This window comes from Stegostoma tigrinum, chromosome 36 (genome assembly GCF_030684315.1).
Source record: "Stegostoma tigrinum isolate sSteTig4 chromosome 36, sSteTig4.hap1, whole genome shotgun sequence".
In the NCBI taxonomy this organism is placed as follows: Eukaryota; Metazoa; Chordata; class Chondrichthyes; order Orectolobiformes; family Stegostomatidae; genus Stegostoma; species Stegostoma tigrinum.
Genome location: NC_081389.1, coordinates 2181661 through 2193541, shown reverse-complemented (window position 1 = coordinate 2193541; position 11881 = coordinate 2181661). Strand labels below are relative to the sequence as shown.

General features: G+C 43.6%; 1 protein-coding gene across 1 annotated transcript in view; it reads right to left on the bottom strand.

Annotated features, from left to right (window-relative positions):
- Positions 1 to 3009: 3009 nt before the first annotated feature.
- LOC125446785 (hydroxylysine kinase-like) overlaps positions 3010 to 11881 on the bottom strand; it is a 110453-nt gene continuing 101581 nt past the window's right edge. Inside the window, exons 7-8 of the mRNA XM_059640212.1 lie at positions 8471 to 8654; positions 3010 to 4932 (exon numbers count right to left, since the gene is read on the bottom strand). Of these exons, the coding sequence (XP_059496195.1) occupies positions 4442 to 4932; positions 8471 to 8654 (675 nt within the window). The 3' untranslated portion in view covers positions 3010 to 4441. The remainder of the gene's footprint in view (positions 4933 to 8470; positions 8655 to 11881) is intronic.

Below are 11881 nucleotides of genomic sequence, written 5' to 3'. Positions count from 1 at the left end.
TTCAGGGTGTGCTTACCAACTGCATACACAATTGGCTTAATGGCAGGAGACAGAGAGTAATGGTGGAGGGTTGCTTTTCTGATTGGAGCACTGTGATCAGTGGTGTTCCACAGAGATCTGTTCTAGGTCTTCTTTTGTTTGTCATTTATATAAATGATTTGGATAAGAATACAGGAGGCATGATTAGTAAGTTTGCAGTTGACAGCAAAATTGGTGGCATAGTAAGACAGTGAAAAAGGTTTTCTAAGATTACAAAGGAATCTTGATCAAATGGGTAAATGGACTGAAAATGGCAGATGGAGTTCAATCTGGATAAATACAAGGTATTGCATTTTGGCACAACAAACAAGGGTAGGGCTTCTACAATTAATGGTAGGGCCTTGAGTAGTGTTGTAAAACAAAGGGACCTGGGGGTGCAGGGACATAATTCTTTTAAGTTTGCATCACACATAGACAAGATGATTAAAAAGGCATTTGCCAAACTTGCCTTCATTGCTCAGTCCTTTGAGTATAGCAGATGGGACATTATGCTGAGGTTGTACAGAATATTGGTGAGGCCTCTTCTGGAAAACTGTGTCTACTTCTGGTCACCCAGTTATAGGAAGGATCTTATCAAGCTGGAGAGGATTCAGAGGAGATTTACTGGTATATTGCCAGGAATGGAAGGTTTGAGTTATAAGGAAAGGCTGGATAGGGCTGGAACTTTCTTCTCTGAGCATAGGAGGTTGAGAGGTGACCTAATAGAAGTTTATAAAATAACGAAAGGTATGGGTTGAGTTGATGGCAGTTGTCTTTTCCCTAAGATGGGGAATTTCAATACTGGGGACACATTTTTAAGGTGAGAGGAGAGAAATATAAAAAAAAACACGAGGCAATCTTTTTACAAAGAGAGTGATTCGCATGTCGAACGAACTTCCTGAGGAAGTGATAAATGCGGATACAATTACAACGTTTAAAAGATACTTGGATGGATATATGAGCAGGAAAGATTTGGAGGGATATGGGCCAGGAACAGAAGGTGGGGCTAGTTTAGTTTGGGTTAATTTTCGGCATGGACTGGTTGGACCAAAGGGTCTGTTTCCATGCTGTATGATTCTATGAGTCTAATATTAGAGTCAGATTCTTTCACCAAGATTTCACCAATGAATTAATTTAATGATATTAAGCACCTTCAGTGCAAGATGTACTGTAATAAGCTTATAAGGACTACCAAATCACCATGGTCTTGAGGTTGGTGACAGTATTGGAGAAGTACAGGGAGCAGCACCAAGCATACCTGACAACAAGATATTCAACTGGTTGAAGCTGCAACTTAGCACAACTTGCCTGCCAAATAGTGAAAGCATTGTTACAGAGACCGAGCTAAATTATCCCACAGCCAATGAATCAGATACAAGCTCTTCAGTGCTACCAACTGGCTTCCATTCAAGATGGCGGCGGAGTAAACAATGCAGCATTTGAGCTCCTAACCTCAGCAATTTTACTTTTTTATGGCCTTTTCCATTTTTGTTTTTTTGTTTACTTACCTTCTTGTGGAGAGCTTGGGCAGCAGTGGCAAGAAGCACAGCACATCAGAGGAAAATATGTCCCTAGTATCGGTGGGATGGAGGAGAGTGTGGGCTCAGCGAGTGTCCCAGCGACATAGACAGTGCTTGCTTTAGCATGGGGGGTCCAATGTTGAGTTTGAGCCCAGTTCAGGACCTGAAGCTTCTACAGCGGCTGCATTGCTGAGATTGGCCCAGCATGGACTCATAGTGGTGATAATTTCAGTAAGGACAAGATGTCGCTGAAAAGTGATGACCTTGTTCCGGCAGTAGTAGCACAGTGAAGGGACTCGAGACTGGCCGACTGTTTCATGCTGGTGTTGGACTCAGCATCGGGGATGATCCATGGCTAACAAGAAGGACTATAATGTGGTACTTTTAATTTCATTTATTTCAGTGTTTTAAGATGGTGCCTGGGATTCAGGGTGACACTAAATAGATTAATCAATTGCTGTGTCAATGACGGTAGACAATAAACAATTCACCTGAGGGAGAGGCTTCCAAATACCCCAGTCCTCAATAATGGGGGTGGTGCCACAGCGTGAGTGCAAAACAGAAGTCTGAAGTGTCTACTAAAATCTATGCTCACTGGTATCACAGATGACCACCCTTCAAACAATTTTATCTACTCCACGTGCATTCACTCCATGTGATGTCAAAAAAAACTGAAGGCACTGGATTGCTGAATTCCTGACTATTAATATCCTGGACATTATCACCGCCCAGGTGATAAACTGGGCATAATGAATACAGTGGATACAAGAGCAGGTCAGAGGCTAGGAACACTGCGAGTAACTCACCCTCTGACTCACGAAAGTTAGTCCACTATCTAAAAGGCACAAATCAGAAAAGATATTCAAAACTTTGTCAAAGAAGTAAGTTGGAGTACTGTGACAAAAACAAAGTTGCTGGAAAAGCTCAGCAGGTCTGGCAACATCTGTGGAGGAGAAGACAGAGTTAACGTTTCGGGTACAGTGACCCTTCCTCAGAACTGAGTACTGTTAAACTGTTAAAATGGAACCCAGTTCCCTAAATATTCTTCCCTTTGGAGGAGAAGTTCTTTACAACCTTCCTATTACCAAGGACTTTACAGGTCTGCCCAAAACTCAAAGGGAAACTCTTTAAAAAAAGCTCTTTCTGTGAACTATGGGTGTTTCCTTTTTTCATTGTTGGTCACAAGACTTATTATTTCTAAGGCTTGGCCTCAAAAAATAGCTTTAAAAGAAATCACCAAGGCTACAGAAATGCTTACAAGTTTATGATTAATTCCAGACACTCAGAAAAACCCATGTCTCCTACAAGTTTAAGAATTTAAGAACCAAAACTTACAATAAATAGCACCAAATACATGAATCCAACAGTTGCATCACACTTTACAGCTAAAATTGGAAAAGTACAGAAAACCAGACTAATATGCATAAAAAAATTTAAAATATTATCTTAAAATTTTGAAAAGAGACACAAAGTTAAAGATTTAATCTTGCAATCATCAGGACTGGAATGCTTGAAGACAGATTTGGAAAGGGAACCTCCACCTATGCAACATCAGAAGACAGTGTTGATTGGTTGTACTATGGTTGGCATGGAGATGCAGCAAGGGCTGTTACACAAAGAGCTGCAGATATTGGAAATCTGAAACAAAAACAGAAAGTGCTGGAGAAAATCAACAGGTCCAGCAGTATCTGTAGAGAGAAAATGGAGTTAATGTTGAATCCAGTGACCCTTCATCAGAGCTGAAAATAGCAAGGAATGGGTGGTACTGATGCTGATGGGGAAAGATTGTGTGATCGAGGAAAGTGAATAGAATACATGGAGAGAGATAGAGAAAGAGAGGGAAGAAAAACAAGGGGACAGGCAAACAAAGAATTTGCTGATCATAAGCTGAGAGAGAGAGAGAGATAAGTTGGCCAAATGGGCAGACACCTGTCAGGTGATTTTCGATACAGAGAAATACGAGGTAATGCATTTTGGTAGAAGAGACACAGAGAGATAATACGGGCTTAATGGTGCTCGAAAAATTTAATCAAGTTAGTAAGACATGACCTGCCCTGCCCTGCCCAAAACCATGCTGACTGTCCCTAATTAGGCCATGCTTTTCCAAATATATATAAATTTCATCCCTAAGAATTCTCTCCAATAGCTTCCCAATAACTGATGTGAGACTCATCATTCATTAGTTGCTTACTATCCTTATTTTCCTTCTTGAACAGAGGATCAACATTAGCTTCTCACCAATCCTCTGGGACCTCTCTAGTGGCTCACTGGCTAACGAGATACAAAGGTCCTGTTTTGCATGGGTAGCTCCAAACACAGCCAACCCATTTGCAACGTCTCGTTAGGATCCAACCCAGCATTTATTTCTCTCATCTTATCATCAGCAATCTCTTTGTTTGCCTAGTCCACTCCCTCCCTCTTACTTTCTCTCTGTGTGCTCCATCTTCTTGTCCTCCAAGTATTGCCTCCTCCTCCATCTCTAACTCCATCATCGGCAGAAGTACTACCCTTTCACAACTATTTTTAGTTCTGATGTAGAGTCACTGGACTTGGAAATTTGCAATTGCTTTTCTCTCTAGAAATGCTGCCAGACCTGCTGAGTTTCTTCAGCATTTACTGTTTTTGTAACTATCAATCCTGATTAGGTGATTAAACTCATACCAGACAAGTAGACTCTGAATGCTAAGCATGTTGCCATGGGCAAAGCAGTCGGGATTAAATTCTCTCTAATGCTGTCCTTAATAAAAGAAATGCAATGTCGGGATAAAACTTTCCTGCCTACACACAACATTGATGCATTTAACGTTAAATCGTTAATACAGTTCCAGGCTCTGGTTGAACTTATTCTAATAATCCTCCTGGTAGAGGGGTTCTTGTTCTCCTGGAAGCCAGTGTGCCTGGGACTACACTGAAACAGGGTCTGCATCAAATGCAGTCGGACTTGCCGTCTCAAACCAAATCTTTCCCACTGCCTCTTGCCCCAGCGACCACAATTGGCGCAGACACTTCCAGCCGGCTCTCCCAGTGCTCAGAAGATACTCTGCATTTTCAGGGTAAAGCAGAGCATTGTATCTCCCCAAAACCAGCGACTGAGAAAACCTGCAAAGAACCAACAGAAACATGGCGTTGCGCTCCTCAGGGAGTAAAGGGATTACACTCTCAAAGCCTGAGAGGACATGGCCCCCAGCGCTGACGGGATCGTTACTCCCCAGCATCAGATACATTATGGATATGGCCACATCAAAGACATAATATCCATAATTCATGTCACTGAAGTCCAGTAAGCCAGAGATATCCAGCTGCTGCTGCAGCTCAGTCAGGTCAGAGCGGTCAGCTGATGTGTGAACAGGCTGGACAAGGATGTTGGTGTGACTGAAGTCCCCATGATTCAGGCCTGGGAAAGAGACAAACATTGACGACAGATTTTCAATGACAATCCAGCATCACTCTCCCTTAAAAATCTTGTTACATCACACTCACTTGTTAAGGTATCAGACTTGCTCAGTCACTCTCTCATTATAGACAATAGGCAATAGGTGCTGGAGTAGGCCATTCGGCCCTTCGAGCCAGCACCACCATTCATTATGATCATGGCTGATATCCACAATCAGTATCCTATTCCTGCCTTATCCTCATAACCCTTGATTCCACTATCTTTAAGAGCTCTATCTATCTCTTTCTTGAAAGTATCCAGAGAGTTGGCTTCCACTGCCTTCTGGGGCATAGTATTCCATTTATCCACCACACTCTGGGTGAAGAAGTTTCTCCTCAACTCTTCTAAATGGTCTACCCCTTATTTTTAAACTGTGCCGTCTGGTTCTGGACTCACCCATCAGCGGAAACATGCTTCCTGCCTCCAGAGTGTCCAATCCCTTAATAATCTTATATTATTATTATTCTTCTAATTCTTCTTTGCTTCTCTGATACACTTTTTAACCTCTTCTCCCAATCAGATCCCCTCTCATCCTTCTAAACTCATGTGTATACAAGCCCAGTCGCTCCAATCTTTCAACATATGATAGTCCTGCCATTCTGGGAATTGACCTCGTGAACCTATGCTGTACTCCCTCAATAGCAAGAATGTCTTTCCTCAAATTTGGAGACCAAAACTGCACACAATACTCCAGGTGCGGTCTCACCAGGGCCCTGTACAGCTGCAGAAGGACATCTTTGCACCTATACTCAAGTCGTCTTGTTATGAAGGCCAGCATGCTATTAGCTTTCTTCACTGCCTGCTGTACCTGCATGCTTGCTTTCATTGTGACACTCTCTTGTACCTGCCTCATTGTGAGCAGTGCCACTGGAGGTCAGCGGTGAATGGATTCGAACGTTAACCCCTGAGATTGTAATGGGACTCAGAGTCATAGGTCAGGGGGACCCCTTTCACTTGGGATGGTGGGGGGGAAACAGGGGTCAGAGAGGCACATTTGGATGAATATAATCTTCCTTGATTCTATTCCATTCAATATGGTCCAGATTTTAGTTGGATGGAAAAACAACAAAAACGTGCAATTACTTATCACCATTAACAAAGTAAAACATAGCAGGAAGGATAACATGCCTGACCTGCGTGGGGTGAATTCACATATTGTCAAGAATATTGTATTCTATGAGCTATAACTATCCTCACAAGTCTGTTGTATGCCGTTGTATCAAATGCCTTTCGGAACTCCGTGTACAACAGCATTGCAAAGCTAAATACAACGACCCTTCTTGTTACCTCTTCAAGTAAAACACAATTTGCCTATCAGAAATTCATGATGGCTCTTCCAAATTAATCTCCTTTTGCCATGTGACTACTAATTCTATTCAGAATAATTATTGCTAGTAACTTCCTCACCATCGAAGTTAACTGGCCAGGCTGTAAGTGCTGATCTCATCCTTACAACTCTTTTTGAACAAGGCTGTAATGGTTGCTATTTTCCTGTCTTCTGGCACCTTCTATGAGTCCGGTGAAGATTAAAGTTTGTGTTCAGCCCTAATACTCTTCTGACTTCTGCTGTTTATATGGCTTTAAGATTCTCCTTTACCTTGGCTATTGGTCTTTTTTCTAATTCTTCTTTGCTTCTCTGGTACGCTTTTTAACCTCTTCTCCCAAGCTTCCATATTCCTTGAGCTTCACAACTGATATCTATCAGAGGCTATGTTTTATCCAATGTCATGTTAAGTAAAACATTTAAACACAGAAACTCCCACAACAGCATTGAGACATTGAGTAAAGATAACAAAGTGTGGAGCTGGATGAACACAGCAGGCCCAGCAGCATCTTAGGAGAACAAAAGCTGACGTTTTGGGCCTAGACCCTTCATCAGAGAGGGTCTAGGCCCGAAACATCAGCTTTTGTGCTCCTAAGATGCTGCTTGGCTTGCTGTGTTCATCCAACTCCACACTTTGTTATCTTGGATTCTCCAACTGCATCTGCAGCTTCCAATATCTCTTGAGACATTGAGTAGATTTCTTTTGCTATTGTTGCAAAGTTGGGTGGAGTACTTGTGGATTGGGACGCAGGAAGTTAGAATCTGGTGTTTGTAAAATGCTAGGCGGGTGGGAGAAAGCATTGCATGGTCCCTTTAAAAGATCATGTGCTTTTTCTGTGCTTAGAGATTTAAAATGATGACTGTGAGCAGTAGCTTGAAAGTTTGCAAGTTACACTGAGAGCACAGGAATTGAAACATGTGTATTGCAAGTCCATACAGTTAGAAGTCCAAGCAGTGGTTTTTACCGAGACAACAAGTTTGAATTTAGCCAATCAATTTGAACCAGGCACTTAGATACCAAAAACCAACTAAATTTAAGTCTGAGATAACAAGGTGTAGAGCTGGATGAACACAGCAGGCCAAGCAGCATCAGAGGAGCAGGAAAGCTGACATTTCAGGTTGAGACCCCTCTTCAGCTTTCCTGCTCCTCTGATGCTGCTTGGCCTGCTGTGTTCATCCAGCTCTACATCTTGCTATCTCAGATTCTCCAGCATCAGCAGTTCCTACTTTCTCTCTCGCCATCACTGAGACTCGCTTTGTATTCCAAATTTATTAATTGAATTTAAATTCCACCAACTGCTATGCTGGGATTTGAACCCATGTACCCAGAGCATGTCTGAACAAATGGATTACTAACCTGTGTAAGCACACTGTCCAAGGCCAAGATATATTAGAATCCCAACAGCACAGAAAGAAGCAATTCGGCCCATGGATTCTGCACTGATCCTCCAAAGAGCATCCTACCCAGATCAAGTCCCCACCCTATCCTCATAACCTTGTGTTTCCCATGGCCGATCCACATAGCCTGCTCATCCCTGGATACTACAGGACAATTTAGCATGCCCAATCCATCTAACCTGCACATTCTGGAGGGTTTGAGTTATAGGGAGAGGCTGAATAGGCTGGGTCTTTTTTCCCTGGCTGAGAGGTGACCTTACAGAGTTTTATAAAATCATGAGGTGCATGGATAGGATGAATAGCCAAGACCGTTTTCCATGGATGGGGGAGTCCATAACCAGAGGGCATAGATTTAAGGTGAAAGGGGAAAGATTTAAAAAGGAACCGGGGTTGGAGGGGAGGGGTAACTTTTCCTCGCAGAGGTGTTGCATGTATGGAATGAGCTGTCAGAGAAAGTGTGGATGGGGTATATTACAACATTTAAAAGACAACTGGATAGGTAAATGAATAGGAAAGGTTGAGAGGAATATGGGCCAAATGCTGGCAAATGGGACTAGGTCAGATTGGGATGTCTGGTCAGTGTGAATGGGTAGGACCAAAGGGTCTGTTTCCATGCTGTAAGACTCTGTCTTTGGACTGAGGGAGGAAACTAGATCACCCAGCAGAAAACCACAGGGAGTTCGTGCAAACTCCACATAGACGGTCGCCCGTTTCTGCACTCTCCCTGAAGCATTCCCATTTATCCTATAGTGTGGCACCCACAAGATGACGACTTACTCTGATGAAACCTGCAGAGGTTTGGAAGTATCACTTCCTGGAATTGCTGAATAATTTGCTCCACAATTTGGCGATTACCTCCCTCTCCCAGTGTGTAAAGATACTTGTCCAGTAAATGAATGTTTGAGAGCTTCCAGAGGAAATCCGGCCGTTGCAGACTCTTCATGTTAGGATGTTGGAATTCCTGCCAATGAGAGAAATCCGTTACATTGTTCCACCCAATATATCCAACAGCTTGTCTGATCGCAATCTTACCTCAGGATTTGCTGTGGAATTCTGCTTCCTGCACATTTGAACATCAACCATTCCTAGTTCAGCTCCTAAAGTCAGAGAATGAACAGGGCACAGAACGAAGCCATTCAACACATTGAGTCTGTACCCTCCGAAGATTTATCTAATCAGTTCCATCACCTGTTCGCTCTATTTCTGTAGCCCAGTAAGTTTGTTTTCCTCAATGCTCTGTCTCATTTTCCTTTGACCTCAATAATCATCTCACCTTTCACCAGCACATAAGCAACAGTTGTGTCTTATTAGCAATTGCTTAAAAAGATGTCCTCTTGCCCTTACACCTTCAAATAACAGGAGCAGCATCTGTTGAACTAGTCTGTCATCATCTTGTCTATCTCAATCAATTCTCCTCTCAATCTCCTTTACTTGTGTTAGAACAACTGATCCGAATTAGAAAGCGAGTTTTGAGAAGATTTGTAGCTCAGGTTGAGGTTCTGGATGTGAGAGTGGTTGCTGAGCTGGAAGGTTAGTTTTCAGACGTTTCATCACCATTCTAGGTAACATCATCAGTGAGCCTCCGATGAAGCTTCGTCGGAGGCTCACTGATGATGTTACCTAGAATGGTGACGAAACGTCTGAAAACTAACCTTCCAGCTCAGCGAGCAATCTCACATCCCGAATTAGAAAGTCACTCAATTAGATTAGAAGTTCCCTAGCATTAGGCTCAGTAGTTAGCCTTGCTGCCTCACAGCACCTGAGACCCAGATTTGATTCCACCCTTGGGTGACTGTCTGTGTGGAGTTTGCATGTTCTCCCCATGTCTGTGTGGGCTGCCTCTGGGAGCTCTGGTTTCTTCCCTACAATCCAAAGATGTGCAGTTCAAGTGGATTAGCCATGCTAAATTGGTCCAGGGTGTGCAGGCTTGGTGAATTAGCCATGGGGCTAGAGTGGGTCTGAGTGGGATGCTCTTTAGTGGGTCAATGCAGGCTGAATGGCCTGTTTCTGCACTGTAGGGATTCGAGGAGTCAAACAACCTCAGCTTCTCCTACCCAGCCTTTAAATGATATTTCCAGGAGAACATTCTGCACCCTGTCAAGGAGTCTGACATCATGCTAATTTGTGGACAATTGAACTAGACACTGTCACCATAACTGTCCTAGCATTGTAACATTTCAGAATATTTCCAATTCTTTTTTCAGACAGTCCTTCTAAAAATGAAGCAGATCCCAGGATCTGTTCCTGACTCACCATGACACCCCGGGCTGAATGGAGCTGTGTCTGGCAAAAATTGGCATTGCTGTCGCTTCCTGCTTCACTCACCACTTTCCAGACTTAAAAGAAAAGAAAGAAAAGAAAAAGAAAGACAGCAAAAGTAAAAAGAGGAAAACGAGAGCAAGAAAGCCAATAAGCTCGGGATCAAACACACACACACACACACACACACACACACACACACACACACACACAGACACATACATACACACACACACACACACACACACACAGACACACAAACACACACACACACACATACACACACACACATACACACACACACACACACACATACACACACACATACACACACACAGACACACAAACACACACACAGACACACACACACACAGACACACAAACACACACACACACACACACATACACACACACACACACACGCACACACACACGCACACACTCACACACACACACACACACACACACACAGACACACACAATCATTCCCATAAACACTACTGACCTCAACTCACAATGCTGCTCCCTTCTGACTTGGTCTTTGCTGCTTAATGACTCCACCCACACCTCCAAATGATTTACAGACAAATGTCTGTGCATATAAAAAATGGAAGACATGGTTACTCTCCTGAGAATGGAGTCCATGAACTCGTGAATACTTATGTCGTTGGCTGTTTGGAAGGTGCCATGCAAGTCCCTCGCTGAAGTTAGAAAGAAGCCAATCTTAAGAAATTTCAGTTTTGCTGCAAACTTCAGTGCTACAGGAATAGTTCTGTTTCAGAAATCCCAGAGCAGTAAACCTTCCTGCAAGAGGTGGCAGATACAGGAGATCATGTTCCCAATTCTTTATATAGTCATACAACACGGGAACAAACCCAGAGATAACACGGTGTGAAGCTGGATGAACATCAGAGGAGCAGGAAAGTTTGACATTTCGGGTCAAGACCCTTCTTCAGAAATGGGGGAGGGGAAGGGGATTCTGAAATAAATAGGGAGACGGGGGGAGGCAGATAGAAAATGGATAAAGGAGAAGGTAGGGTGAGAGGAGGCTGAAAGGCCAAAGAGGCGGGGTTAAAGCCAGTAAAGGTGAGTGTAAGACGGGAGTTCGGGAGGGGATAGGTCAGTCCAGAGAGGATAGACAGGTCAAGGTTGCAAGATGAGGTTAGTAGGTAAGAGATGGGGGTGGGGCTTGAGATGGGAGGAGGGGATAGGGAGGCAGGGACAAGCTGGGCTGGTTTTGGCATGTGGTCAGGGGAGGGGTGATTTTGAAGCTTGTGAAGTCCACTATCTTGTAATGTGGCTGTAGTATCTGGTTTGCTTTAGGATGTGGTCGAGCAGTTTTATTTTGTACTTAATTTCAAACTCCCCTCCCCCAACTCTAAAACCAGCCCAGCTAGTCCCGGCCTCCCTAACCATTCCTCCCACCTCAAGCCCCACCCCCATCTCCGACCCACTAACCTCATCCCACTTCCTTGACCTGTCCATCCTCCCTGGACCGATCTATCCCCTCCCGAACTCCCCGCCTACACTCACCTTCACTGGCTCTAACCCCGCCTCTTTGACCTGTCTGTCTCCTCTCACCCTATCTTCTCCTTTATCCATCTTCTATCCGCTTCCCCCTTCTCCCTAATTATGTCAGAATCCTCTTCCTCTTCCCCATTTCTGAAGAAGGATCTCGACCCGAAACATAAAACTTTCCTGCTCTGATGCTGCTTGGCCTGCTGTGTTCATCCAGCTTCACACCGTGTTATCTCTGGGTTTGTTCCTGTGTTGTATGACTCTATAAAGAATTTGGAAATTGAGCACCACACATCATTTCCACACTCTATCGAGTCAAAGGAAAAGGCTGAGGCAGTGAGAATGCCTTTTCAGGGAAAACCAGTAACAGCTACATTTGTTGCACCATAGGTCAGCACTGCTACAGCTGAG